Source organism: Achroia grisella, unplaced genomic scaffold (assembly GCF_030625045.1).
Source record: "Achroia grisella isolate CSIRO2021 unplaced genomic scaffold, CSIRO_AGI_Agris_v1 utg971, whole genome shotgun sequence".
Taxonomy (NCBI): domain Eukaryota; kingdom Metazoa; phylum Arthropoda; class Insecta; order Lepidoptera; family Pyralidae; genus Achroia; species Achroia grisella.
Window position 1 is genome coordinate 366,681 of NW_026713077.1, and position 15,458 is coordinate 382,138.

The 15,458-nt window shown below is 34.5% G+C and overlaps 1 protein-coding gene across 1 annotated transcript; it reads right to left on the reverse strand.

Moving 5' to 3' along the window:
• Nucleotides 1–3,869: 3,869 nt before the first annotated feature.
• On the reverse strand, nt 3,870–12,920 carry LOC131854196 (facilitated trehalose transporter Tret1-2 homolog). The gene is made up of 8 exons (XM_059205325.1): nt 12,884–12,920; nt 11,764–11,993; nt 11,110–11,430; nt 9,011–9,119; nt 6,851–6,922; nt 6,235–6,452; nt 5,169–5,351; nt 3,870–4,121 (listed from the first exon to the last, which is right to left on the reverse strand). Exons 1-8 carry the CDS (start codon nt 12,918–12,920, stop codon nt 3,870–3,872), a joined length of 1,422 nt encoding a protein of 473 aa, XP_059061308.1.
• Between the last annotated feature and the right edge of the window lie 2,538 nt (nt 12,921–15,458).

Genomic DNA, 15,458 nt, shown 5'->3' on the forward strand with positions numbered 1-15,458 from the left:
GGCCAGACTGCTGTAGGATACTGGGGAATAATAAACACTAGAAGAAAAAACTCTAAATAAATAGTTTTTTCTATGGTATGACAATTTTTCAAAACTTACTATATAAGCTACGGAAGAGTGGAATCTCTACAGACATTTTATGCTTAAAAGAAGGCTTCGAAAATTGATTAGAATTTTGTCAAAATTTGTGTTACCTAAATAAATAATTGTTGAATTTCCATAATGGAATGGTACACCCGCCTGGCGATGCACCAATGGAGGATGATAAGATGAGCATAAGGTCAGGTTAGTTAGCCAATTGTGACTAATACACTAGAACTTTACGATGTTTTCCAAGGGGTTGTCCTCCACAAGATTGGGGATCAACCTGACCATGGTACATCTAGCAATGATCGTTAGTCTACATTACTAACAATCTCATTTTCTCCCCTCCCGAGGATTAGGTTATCATAAAAGCTCGGAGTGTTCGATAGATATGGGCAGTATACTCACTTGAAAAATACTTTTTCTGAGAATGACATAGGCATACTATGTTAGTACATATGTAACAGAATGTTATGTATGAGCACCCGGGTGAAGCCCTGTCACATCATTAGTTTATTATAAACTAGATGTATTGCTTTACAAGCTACTTCCGGCGGAATTGTCGTCACCGCGTTGAAGTATCAATAAAGACGCTCTCGATCTGCATGGAATAGTGGACAATTACTTACGTATAAAAGTCGAAATCACTTGCACGATCACCCCCATCTTTATCACAATATGAATTAGCACACCTTGTAATAGGTTCTAACAGTGAAGCGGATAGATGAATAGTGAAGAAGAGATCGACAGATACGCATTATTTTATCACACGACTATTTCCGAGATAAAAACGTTTTAATAAAGGTAATATGATCTAATAAAGTTGTTACGACTTTCATACATGACTGTGAATATTTTGGTGTCTATTGTATCTTATCTATACAGAGCGCCGTTAAAATATTAAGTTTAGCATCTTTCGAAATCATGAACGCCTAGTCATGACATGGTTTTGATTGTTTGAATATGTGATCTACCAATTGTTAAGATTATGAAATAACTAATGAAGAGCGACCTTGGACTGCTCAAGATTAAGTTCTATGACTGATTATTGTTTCCTTCCTTTAAAATACAATCTTAAGTAAATTACTTAGCTTACTTCGCTTACGAAGTGATTGGAAATTACAAATGCTCAACTGGAAATTTCTTATAACCAAAATTCACGTTATTTTATAGGAAACTATCATTGTTTTGTCCGTCCGATCGATCAACCGTCCAATTCAAACGGGGATCGAAATTACAACGGCCTGAGCTGAGGTTCGAACACTAGCGGTATCCTCAGACTAAAGTCTTATCCGTCAGGCAGGAGTTGGCCTTCAGCCTCTTCATAAGCTCTGAGGGTTTGGAGTGCTATCTGCACTCGTCCCCGATGTTGTTATTGTCCCCGGTATTGTCTGGTGAAGCTGCAAACACCAGCCGCGGCCAGCAGAATAGTTTGAACAAAGCTACTCTGCTCAGCTTCAAATACGAGTATGTGGGGGGAAAGGGGATTGTTAGTAATGTGGACTTATGATCTCATTGCTAGCAATGAACCATGTCAGGTTGACCTCCACGCGGTTCCCTCTGGAAACCATCGTGATAAATTCTTGTTGAATTTGTCACGATGGGCTAACTGACCTCATGCTCATCTTATCATCCCCCACTGGTGCCCTTCCAGCGTAAACCAAGGCATGATAATGGAATGGTGCACCCGCCTGTGGGTGCACCATTCCATTATCATACATAAAAAAAAAATACGAGTATATTACTCGCCGACAAGATACTAAGGCGTTAGATCTTTGTCCTCCAGATAGTAATACATGAGGGGTACATCGGAGGTCAGGTGGTTCCGTGTTTTCCACGTTGACACTGGTTATCAGGTATGTAGGTTACATACCTGATCAATATCTGAATCAGTATCTGTTTGCTATTTGCCAATTACATTGTACAACAAATTATTTTTATTAATTACAACAAGTTTATTTAATAAATAGGTATTAAATACAGATACGTTTCGGTTACGTTATTATTCAAATATATATATAAAAGTATACATGATAATTTACTTTTTTGTGTATATTGTTGTACTTTTTTTGAATATTTTTTTTATTACCAAACTGTTATGTTATGTTGCGGAAGTAAATTTCACTACTAAATGGATTTGTATTATTCGAACCCAAGATAACATTTCTAAGCAAACTATATTCCGGTTTACCATTGATATTACTGGATAAATAATGGTAATATTATATAGCTGTATAAGAATTTACTTTGTTTAAGATCAATAATAATTTTATTTATGTCTCGTTAGATGAAGGAGTTAGAATATTAAAAAAATTATATGTAAGAAACCATAAACGAAAATATAACTAGCTGTACCCCCTTGCTCACCCGCGTGAAATTTATAGCCTACATGTTATTCTGATGTATAAATTATATTACTGTAAAATTTCATCAAAATCAGTTCAGTAGATTTAGCGTTAAATAGTAACAAACATCCATACTCATAAACTTTCGTGTTTATAATATCATTAAGATAAAATATAATATAAAATGAGAAAAATTGCGAAAATTTTGAAAGCTAGAGTTGTCTGTATGCTGTATATTCTCTGCATTTCGAGTAGGGAACCCAGTAAGAAAATATATACAGTACATGTAGATTGGTCCATCCCCATTTATAAATAAATTAACGTCATTCTTGAAAAAATATTTTTATTAAAATTATCAAAATAATACAAGTTATACTTAAAAATAATAATAATATTAAGTGTACAAATGTAACGATTGCTAAGCTTTCAAATTGTGAATAATGTGTTACTGAAGACAATCCGACAAAATATTTGGTAGCAGACCCTAGACCAAAGGTTTGAAAAAATAAAAAAAAACCTAATGAGACTACTATTACACACCATACAAATAAAAAAACAGTTTATAATGTTAAATCAGCATTTTAAATTTCGAAAGTACTAAATTAAATTAAAAAAAACTTTTATTTTACAGTTTGGGTAGCACGATCGAAAATTATCCTAAATTTTAAATGCATAGCATCACTAACACGCTTTCATCTTTTAGAACATAGTATAGTATAATAATATCAATATACTTGCATATATAAAAACATTATTTACACAATATTCAGAAGATCCTGAAAGAGATAAACGGACGGAAGAAGTAATAAAGTCGTGTCAATAGAATACTCAGCACTAGATTTTTTAACATAAATCAACATACTGTATCACTTCTTTATTAATGTTTTTATATAATTAAATAAAATAATCTATTATATTAATATGTGAGGTAAAAACTTTACATCTTACGAAAACTGCGCGGACGTAGCAGTATGAATTTTGCACACTTATAGTATATAGAATAATGAGATTTTTATTAATTATGCAAAAAATACATTAAATCAATAAAAAAAATACATAACACACTACCATGTATTTCACACACACTTAAAGAGGTATAATCTTTACAATAGACTCTTAATAATGTTCAAACTTATAATTTAAATTAATTATGGTCGAAATTCGACCATTGGAAGACCATTACTATGCCTAGATAATTCACATATCCCCATCTAGTCCCAAGTTCCAAGAGCTTATGTTATGGGTACTCCACAAATATTATAAATACTTACAATTTTTTTTGTAAATACATAATATACATAGAAGAGGCCTATACTGATACAAACAATCATACTTATAAATACAAATGTTTCCACCGTGCGAGGAATCGAACCCGCAACCATCGGAATTAAAACGGTATGCTAGACCACTAAACTACTGAGGCTGTCTATTGATAAACACTTATTTATACGTATCAACATTCTGTCTATATTTCTTGGGTGTGAACAATAATTGTATTTCATCTGCCGCCAGTCCTTTGGTCTCTGGCATATACTTGGTACAGAATAGTGCTGTAAAGAAGCAGATAATGGCGAACAGGTAGAACACAGGTCCCAGGCCGATGGAGCTGGCCAATGGTTCGAAGATGACCAGAATGAGAAAATTGCACAGCCAAGCCCACTCGACTACAAGCATGTTCACGTAACTTTTGATCTGAAACAATATATGATAAACTTTTATTTGTGTTACACCACACCGCACAATCGACCGAGTGCCGGCGCGCGCCCGAGCACTCCCCACCGGTGCCCCCGGTGGCCCTTTCTTTCGATCCCCCATTCAATTCCACGAAATTACGACGGCCTGAGCCGAGGTTCGAATCCCTAGCGGTGCCCTCAGACTAAGGTCGAATTCGTCAGGCGAGTTGTCCTTCCGCGGGTTTAAGTGCCATCTGCACTCAGCTGCGGCCAACAGCATTAGAGTAGTCCGTAAAATATTTGTGTTAAAGTGCAAATACACAAGGCAAAAAGTAAACATATAATTACATTGGTCAGCTAACAAAACAAAGTATTTATTAATATAGTATTCTGTATTACAGACTCTTATGATATGTACAATCTACTGTCATTTCTGAGTTCTTTCAAATTGAGTTGTACTGACAAGAAACTCAGCTCGTATTCTTTTCAAATATTGTTTACAATAATACAGATTTTTAAATTCAAATTTAGGAGAATAGAGCATAGAGACCAGTATATGCTGTTGCAATTTTGTCAAAAGCAAACAAGTTAATTAGTGTTCGTAACCCGAACAGGCCAGTCCCTACAAGCAGCACCTGTTCACGAGTATGACGGATTGTATCGTTTGCTCGAGCAGCAAACCACTCATTTTCAGGAATTCCCAGGGACATACGCGAGTTGTAGTAGTACCATCTGAGAATCAGTATTGGCAGTCTAGCAACCTTGGACAATACAATATTCAGCATTCTGAACTATTCATATTTTTAAGTAGTTCATTTTTTTGGTTTTGTTTGACCTATAAAGAATAGGTAAAGGGAATTATTCCCATACTGCTATTTAAGTAATTGAAATAACAAACAAACTAAAGCTGATAAAGAAGCCATTTCTGTCAGAGTCCAACTTTAATCATTCATTAGCTAATACTATATAACACATAATTTTAAACATAAATTAACTCATAAAAAAGTAATTTTAAAAACGATATGCACTGGAAATACTAGAATATCATAAATGTGAGGAATGTTACCTCTGGAAGAAACACCTCAGCATAGAACACGAAAGGCACACTGCCAGCGCCGAATGTGTACACAGCGCAAAATATGTATATAAATATTGGTGTCAAGTAGTTTGGACCCCACTGTAAATGTATCTGGGTCCCGCAAATGATACAGCACAGTCCGCAGCCGATGGACGCGTATATTAGGAGTGGCTGGAAATAAATATTTATACACTGCATTATTCATACATTACCAATGTCTTGGAAATTTCTGAGCTCCTATTGAGAAAGGATTTGCATTCTTTTTAAAAGACCAGACTGTACAAAATTGCCATATTTAAGCCGCTAAGCAGCTTTTGTAAACTGTATAAAATTTTACAATAAGATACCAAAGGATATATTGGAATTACCCTTAAATAAATTCAAAACATCTGTTAAATCATATTTACTGAGCAAGGCCTATTATTCACTAAACGATTACTTGAATGACGAGCGTGCATGGCAATAGTTTTCATGTTCGGGATTTTCATTTAATGTTAGACATAGACACCTATATATTGTAATATATATAAATACCTATGCATTGTAAATAAACTGGATTTTAAAGAAAAAATAATTCAATTGAGTTTCTTGCCAGTTCTTCTCAATTGGATCTATATACCGAACTGGACGGTAGGGAAAAAAAATTATAATGTAAAAACTTGTCGTTCATAAGCGGCTAAAATGTCCTACAATTAAAGGATTTTTGAATTTGAATTTGAATTTATTCCGGTTTCAATAGACATATGGCAGAGAAATTTCAGTATAGAGAATGTGACACCTTTGCCCTCAGGAATAGCAACGTACAATGTTTACATTATTTTTATTATACTGTTATACATTTCTGTTTGTAATATAATTGATGCTATGCATTTTATTTTTGTAAATGCATACCCAATATATAATACATAGAAAACATCCAAACCGATAGAAACAATCATACTCATGAATACAAATGTTTGCATCGTGCGAGGAACCATCGGAAGGCGATGAGCCGGATAGGCCGTCTAAAATATGGACTATGACAATCATAGTAAACGAATAAAGAAATTATTACCTTACGGCCAAATGCATCTATCATGTAAGCAGCAGGAATACCAGCCAAGACACCAACAATGGCAAATATCACGGTGCCAAGCGTGGCCGACATCTCTGGAACAGTGGCGGCGAATAGGGGCTGGGCGTATACCTGCACCACGACCAGACCTTGGAATATCGACGTGGTCATCATAACCAACGTTACAAACATTGCACGGCGGGTTGATCTTGATTTCTCTGGAAATCATTAAAATATTTTAAATTATCCCCAGCTGGAAATGGTAGAAATTGCTTGACTTTTCCGGAAATCATTAACATTATTTTAAGCTATCGCCGAGCTAGACCTTGTACTAATTCGTCTGCGTGAGTATCTCTGTCTCAACTATTTAATTACTTAATGTATTTATATTATTTTGTTCAATTGCATTTACAATTAGCATGTCTCCATCACAGAGAGTAAATATTCTTGAAACTTGACTACCATTACGACCTTCTTTAAAGGTAATCAAATTCCGACCGTAATTGATTCTAGACTCATATTGTGACACGTATTTCGCCTCTGATCATAAGGCATCGAATAGACCTATCAAAGTTCTATTGTCAAAGATCTGCATATGAACTTATAATAAACTTACTAAAATATTGCCACAAGGATAACTTCTTTTTCTCCGCCATTGGGTTTAACTTCTCCTCATCTGGGGTGGCCCCTGAAATATGAGGAATAAAAAATAAATAAAAATATATAACAATTGACTTTCTTGCAATTACTTTTCAACCTAAATAGCCAAACTGAAAGGTAGTGATGAATTATAGTATCACGCGAGGAATCGAAATCGCAACCATCACAAGTGTGATAAAACGCTAGACAATCGAGGCCGTCAAATGATCTGTGAAATGGTGGTAGGCTCGCTCAAGTTAGTCAGAATAGGTGATACACGAAGTTTTTTTGGTGGAACTAGATTTGAATACACAAATTTGTAGTTCGAAACCACTAGTCTACGATACCCTCTTGTCAATACACCATTTCTATTTAAAATACGAGTATAGTAGTTATTACTTACTTCAAATATATCTGTATATTTAAAGATAATATATTATCTTCCATTATTTCAGTCTGAAAGATAGATAAAAATAACAACGAGCAAACATTTCATCAAACAGCCTTCACACGTACTCTTTCACGAGCGAATCGTCTTTCACGCAGGAAAGAATGTGCATGTAAATGTAGATAAAGAGAACCAGAAAGACCGCTCGCGTCGACAGTGAGCGCATTGCCGCGTACTACAACCGGTGCTTTAGCGCTTTTTTGTAATAGTTAATTAAAATTGCAAAATGGCGGACATCTGACTATGGGACAAAGATCTGATATAGAGTTATATAACTAGCTATACACGCGACTTCGTCCGAGTGGAATTTTACTTTATTTTACAATTTTTTTTTCTAAAATAATGGTAGCTTAAATTACTCCTTATTACATCAGCTACCTGCCAATAAAAGCCCCGTCAAAATCGGTCCATCCATTTCTGAGATTAGCCGGAAAAACAGACAGACAAACAAAAATTGTAAAAAATGTTATCTTGGTGCATGTACCGTATGCATGTAATAAAAAATGGTTATTTCATTGTCACAAACAGGTTTTTATTTCTATGTATAGATTTATTACATCTTACACGTGTCTTTAAAAAATACATTCCATAGAAGAAAAAAATAATTTTAAGAGAAAGTGAAACATACGCGTGAAGGAGTGAACACAAACAGTAGTTCAATGCAATTCCTCAAAAAGAGTACAAAGTGGGCGTGAAAAAACATGCCATGTAAAGCCAGCAAATAAAACCATTTCACAAAATCCAGCCACGTGAGAGCTCATAAAATTAATTTCAGCGGATTAAATGAGAAAATCTGTAAATGACTGATATAAAGGTTTGAGATAACAATGGATGTTTAACATTTTATTATATGAGTACTGTGAAATAATAATAACACTCTTACTTGCTAATTATGTAACCAAATGTAGATTATTTTAAACGAGAATAGTAATAATATGTATAATGATATCTCAGAACAATTTACACAGCGTCCTCTAGTCCTAAGCTAAGCAGAGCTTGTGTTACGGAAATCTTTTTTTCCTTTTGAATAGTGCGAATTGGCAATATTCTTTTTTATATATATAATTGTCCAATCTGATGGCTTTTTTCTTTCATTGTTTGCATTCTTTTTCAAATTCAATGGCGCTTTAATGAGTCCACAGCCCAGCCCACAGACGCTGTCTGCGAATCTTTTCGCTAGTCCCTGAATGTCACATCTTTTAAGTCGAGAGAATATATAGTATATAATGCTACTATATATATAATACTCTCCGATCCCTGCAGTTGTGCACTAAGTTATGAACTTGTTGTGAACGTTGTACGGTCTGTTTCTGTGTCAGTGTAGACTCGTAGCTTCTACTGTACGATTATATTTCCTGTTGCTGTGTGTGTTTAAGTTTACGTCCATATACATAAGCTTGTTACTTATGGATTGTGGAATATAGAAGTTACGGAAACTACTTTTTTTTATAAATACATACATAATGTACATAGATGAAACCTGACTGTGTATTATATTCCAAGCGCATGTGAGTACCATTAACACAATTGCAAAAAAACAGTAAAATAATTTTTCAAATAAATTCAGTGATTCTTATTTTATGTACCACATATCAAAATGCGATCTGTCTATCATTTTCTTTATAATATTAGTTTATGTAACGCAAGCTAAGTTATACCACAGATAAAATAATATTATATAGTACAGACCCGCATCAGCATCCGCGTTGAGGACCCGTTTGATCAACGTGATCTCCTGTAGGACTTCCTTTGAATTCGACTTCGCGCTTCTGTAGAATGCTATCGCCTCTGCTGCAGCCTAAAACATGGTCATATGAGAAATTTTGTACCTAAGTATCGCAACGACTGTTTACACAACCTATGTGGTTATTGCCCACTCATGTATAAATAAAATACAGTGGATCCCCGGTTATCCGACAAATGTTTTGCAGGGCAGTGTCGGACCATCTAATTTGTCGGATTATAGAGGGGGTCAAAGGATCCCCTATAGTCCGGAATTTTTTACTAAAGAGTATCTTGTAATCCGACAAATTACAGATCCAGTGATAAGATTCTATGTTATATATGTATGTTTGTATATGCACTCTGAGGTATATTGTCAAAAAAATATTCAATAATAAATAATAGACTATGTCGGATTACGAAGGGGGCCGGATAAGACAGGGGCCGGATTACCGCGGGTCCACTGTATCTCCTTTGGTAGGTATACACTCTATACTGAGGAGATAAATACTATCGCTCACTTGAAGTGTGTAATATTGAAATAACCGTTATTTACTATTATTTAATACATGCATAGAAATAGAAATAGAAATAATCTTTATTCAAATAAACTCATTACAAGCACTTTTGAATAGTCATATTTTGATTCTACCACTCATTCGGAACAGATTCATCACAAGAAGAATGAGCAAGAAACTTGTGTGTTGCTCTTTTTAATAGATGTTTTTTTTTATATAAATAATTACAGTATAACAAGTAAGAGGCATGCGATAATCAACATAGAAGTCGCTACGCACTCATTATTAATGTAATCAGATAATATATATATACATATATGCATATGAATATAAATACGGTACATATATCAAAATAACATGTTTTTCAATTTTTGTCTGTCAGTCTGTTTGTTCCAGCTAATCTCTGAAATGGCTGAACCGATTTTGACGGGACTTTTTTTGGCAGGTAGCTGATGTAACTAGATATATAACGGAGTAACTTAGGCTACTTTTATTTTAGAAAAATTCTTCTATTTTATAAAAATGTTGTTAAATTCCACGCGGACGTAGTCGCAGGAACAGCTAGTCAAAAATGGAAAAAGACTATTCTCTGTAAAATTTTTTTATGTAATTGGGACAATATATAAATTTACCAGAAGTAGACTGACGTCTGCGTGGATACCTCAGTTTAACCTATTTCAGCAGTCAAGCTGCCTGCATTGTAAGCTGTTTCGGTTCTAGGGCGTTGAAGACATAAAATTGAAATTACTGGATAAGAAGTATGACGTCACAATCTTCTAGAATGGCAACTCTTGAGTGGTATCATAAGCGTCACATGATGAGGTGATGCCGTGATGCCCGTGGCCATTGAGGACCAAATTATTATAGCTCTGTACACTGTAATTTCACTACCATATGAATTGCCGTCTTTAGGACATGTTTTTTCATTTGCGATCAGGAGCCGTGCGACTCAGCACGAGAAAGCCAACTGAGCAGTCGTGAGTGATTGCATTTAACTAATTTTTTATTAACTCTTCCGCGAGTAATTGCTTACAAAGGTTTCATGTCATTCCACGTTGTTTTAAAATTGTATTTATTACTACATAGATTTTATTCTCCAAAGACAAGTTTATAAACTATCAATAATATAATAATAATATTGTCAGGACAATTCACACAGCGCCATCCCAAGTTAAGCAAGCTAAAACTTGTGTTTCGGGTAATAGATAACTGATACAAATACATAGAAATTTATTTTCGTAAATACATACATATTATACATAAAAAAACACCCAGATTGACAAACAATCACACTCATGAATACAAATGTTATGTGAAGTGAACCCGCGACCATCGGAAATAAAGCGGTGTGCTAAACCACTAGACCACCGAGGTCGTCAAATCAATCAAATCAAATCAATAACTGTATAATTATGTCTTTGCTCCATAGTCAGTTGTCCGCCAATTTGTAATGATATTTAATTATTTAAAATAAATGGTTTGGTTTGCCAAGTCAAAGGTCAGGTAAAATATTCATACATATACATAAATAATAAATGACCAACTTACTTTTTCCAAACCCTTCGACAATAAGAACGTTGGAGACTCCTTCAGAATCATCAGAAAACACACACTGGCGATAGATAGACTTAGAGATGCGTATACCATGTGCCAGTAAGATAGAAAACCTCCCATCAGGTATGAAAGCAGCATTCCCACTCCATAGAAGAGTAAAGACACTGACACCATGGATCCCCTGATAGATTCCTGGCAGAATTCTCCCACGAAAACCGGGACGACTAGAAATGAGGAGCCAGCTAACCCCGATACAAATAGGGCAGCCAGTACCATTTCCACTCGTTTGCTACTTGCGATCATAGTCCAGCATACCTAGTAAAAAAAACATCATTAACCGAGCTTAGTTTTAGTCACAGATAACATAATTGGTTTTAGGGGTGTTAATGGTAGACACATTTTTTTCTATGCAATTTTATATAGTAGGTCCCAGACACTGCAAATTAAATAAACATATGGCAAACTTAGGCTTATGCTTAATAAAGATTTGCAGATTTTGCCAAGTTGAAGAGGAAGCCTAAATCTAAACAATTGTAGACTTTTTACGGCATTTAATCCCTCTCTATAGACAGACAATAAAATCTATCTCTGATTCTTGGCCACAATAACGTAACAGATTTAGAAACAACAATATAAAACTGTACTTACCACGCTCAATAAAGAGAACACAATGCCAGTGTGTTTTCTCCCAAGTCTATCCAGTAGGAAACCCGCAATCGGGGTACCACATAGAGCTCCTATACTGGACAGACTGCCCACTAGGGTTGCCTCTGTTTCCGACATTACTCTGTGTAGTGTTGTGTTTTCAGATCTGAAGAGTGTTAGTGTTGATGACGGCCAGGCAAACATTACGCCCATGGTCATTGTGAGGAAGCATACTGGAAATAAAATACCAAATCAAATCAGAAATCATTTATTCATGTAGGTCATTTTTTTCAATTGAGAATAACTGGCAAGAAACTCAACTGAATTTCTTTTTTTGTAAAAACAGTTTATCACATCAAGAATCAAGAAACCTTAATATCTTCTTAATAATCTATGTAGTGTCTCGAGAAAACCTCGGCAGGTAGTTCAGTCTACAATGTGAGTATACGTGGAGGAAGCTCCTCTGAAACCGCACTGTCCAAGACCAATTAGGATCCAGCGTGTGGGGATGAATTTCCTGTCGATGATAATTCCTCGTCGCTGTCTATATATTTAAATATTTTAAACATACGCAACCAATTTTAATCAGTATAAATTATTCATATATGTATAATAGAATACAGAACGCTCCCGTGAATAGCCTATTAGGCACATTGTTGGTAAAACAAAAAGTTTAATCCATCACATTCAAATTTAGTACTGCTTTTATACTTATTTTTAAGATTTTGCGTTTGGATTTTAACACGAATAACTTGTCTTGTCCTTGTCATGTCAACGGCTAGTGCAACCTAGTCGAAAGTTGGGAGGTAAATACGTTTATTTTATTATATTTTTTCTCTGAGGATAATCTCAGGAACTACTTCGGTTCGAATTGAAAAAATATTTTTGTGTTGGATAGTCCATTTATCGAGGAAGGGTTTAAGATATATAACATTACGGTACGACCAATATAAGCGAAGCATCAGTGAAAAATATTGTAAAAATTATTCATTTTTCAGGGCTTACGTTGCGTGCGTGCGTGCGAACGAAATCGCGGGCACAGCTATATTTTCTGCTGTATATTCACTAATTACCATCACAGTCGAGCCGGGTTTAGTATTAAAATATAAAAAAAATTACTTACCCACAATGGTACCTAATACTTGAAATAAAATAGCCATTTTTTACACAACTGTGTCCAATTCCGAACTGACTATGAACTAAGTTTCTTTTCTGAAAATGCGAGCTTCACAACAATCTGTGTTTCAAACATTTAATTACATATCTTTATTGTTATTAACCACATAATTAGAGCAAACATAGATGGAGTAACGTTGAACAGCGCCGGCTGTATAGAAGTACATACAAATGTATTATTACTGTAGATAACTGAATCTTCCAATGATAAACAGCATTATAATTTAAGTGGGAATTAACACTAAATAAATATAATAATTTATAAATAAATCTTATTCGCTACGATGTATCCTAACGAATATTGAACTAGTTTCTGTCTGCGACGTTGATCGTGTTCGTGATGATTGACTAGGATAAACTGTAATTCTACGCCCTTCTGTATTCAAAACGCCTACCTATTACAATATTATTACAATTGAATTGAAAATAAATATATATGTTCACTGGCTGACCCGTTAAACGTTGTTATAAATTAATAAATCGCTATTAAAAATAGGGGTTGATCGTAGAAGGGTGAAAATATATAATTAGGATTGTATGTATATTTTAATGCCACATTATGAAAAAGTTTATTTTAGCGTACGTTAAGGGTGGCTCCCTTAACTCTTAGGTGTATAAAAATTAGTTATAAACCTATTATCAGACCGAATATACATATAAAATTACATCATAATCGGTCAAGCCGTTTCGAAGGAGTATATACACGAAATCTGTGACACGAGAATTTTATATATTAGATATATATAAGTATTAATTATAATATATAGATTACATATCGTAACTAAACATACACTCCAGAGAAACACATTAAACAAATAAAACATTTGTCGTATGGCCGCGGCAAAGTAGAAAACTCTGTTAATATAGCTACATACATAATTAGAAATGAAAAATCACATCAGTAGAGAAACAAATAAAAAAAGTATGCCAATTTTAACAGATATTAAAGACCTCGATGTTCAATACATATATATTTAACACGTTTCGACTTGTATATGTGAACTTACAAGGATTATTGAAAAGAACAGCAGACAAGTTTCTTGTTCGTTCTTCTTGTGATGAGACAGCTTTCCGAATGAGCGGTAAATAAAAAAAATTGTTACTGTCTAAAAGTGCTTAAATTAGGTTAATTTGAATAAATGATTTTCTATTCTATATTCTATTTTTTTTTAGTAATAAGTATAAGTACAGGAGCATCCCTACCGTCCAGTTCGGTTAGGTGCTTCAGTTGAGAAGAACTGGCAAGAAAATCAAAAGTTTATTATCCACTTTAATATTTAATGCTCAGTTCTGCCCCGCCTCTCCTTCGCCGAATAACATGACTCTACCAATAATATAGCAAAAAACATATATACCTAATAATAATAACCTAAGATAATTCATAAAATTTCATTTTGACCCAAGCTAAGCATAGCTTATGTTATGGATACTAGACAACTGATATAAATAATAAAACGCATTTTTTTGCAAACATATACATAGATATATACGCCTAGGCCAATATAAAAATTCGTACTCATAATATAAACGTTTGTGCTTTGCGAGGAATCGAACCCGAGACTAGTGGACGTAAGGCGGTGTACTAAACCACTAGACAACCGAGGCCGTCTCATAACAATGCGAGACAGCTATTAATGGATTAAATACGAGATGGAAAATATTCTTAATATGACGGTATCAGATATGCAAATATGTTTTAAATTATAATAATACGAAAAACTGACTTGTCCCGCTTTAAACTCGATATACACCGACTTTGATAGAAGACAGATAAAAATGTAGTACATACTTATGTCATACATTAATAATACCATACATTTTTTGTAATGGGGATTGGGGAAACGATTTTTTTAATGGATGATAGAAATAGAAATAGAAATAATCTTTATTCAAATAAACTTAATATAAGCACTTTTGAATAGTCAAGTTTTTTTTTTATTCTACCGCTTATTCGGAATGCAGATACATCACAAGAAGAATAAGCAAGAAACTTGTGTGTTGCTCTTTTAAATAAGTAATGGAATGGTGCAACAGACTTCGCTAACGGTTTACTCTGGTGGGGTACCAGTGGAGAATAAAATGAACATGAGGTCAGGTCAGCCCATCGTGATAAAAACATAAGAAATTTATCGTCATGGTTCCTAATGGAGACCGCGAGGAGGTCAACTTGTCAACATTTGACAACATTTTTTTTTATGGGTGATTATGGAATGGTGCACTCGCCTGTGCTAACGGTTTACGCTAGCGGGGCACCAGTGGAGGATTATAAGATGAGTATGACGTCAGGTCAGTTAGCCCATCGTGACAAATTCACAAGGAATAATTTATCACGACGTATTCCAGGGGGAACCGCGTGGAGGTCAACCTGACAAGGTATTACTAGCAATGAGATGATCATTCCACATTACTAACAATCTCCCCTAACGAAGAGGATGTTAGTTAAAATACACAGTAAAAATAATATTACATAGTAGTAATAATAATCCTAACATATTAGTATTAATTACTGATAAAGTCAGCCT

Bases quoted from the DNA above. Each gene is read 5' to 3' on its own strand.
- LOC131854196 (XM_059205325.1), bottom strand. From the start codon at position 12,920: ATGGCTATTTTATTTCAAGTATTAGGTACCATTGTGG. The intron at 11,994-12,883 runs GTAAGTAATTTT...TTTTATTTCCAG, and splicing joins AGTATTAGGTACCATTGTGG to TATGCTTCCTCACAATGACC. The intron at 11,431-11,763 runs GTAAGTACAGTT...TTTTTTTACTAG, and splicing joins TGTTCTCTTTATTGAGCGTG to GTATGCTGGACTATGATCGC.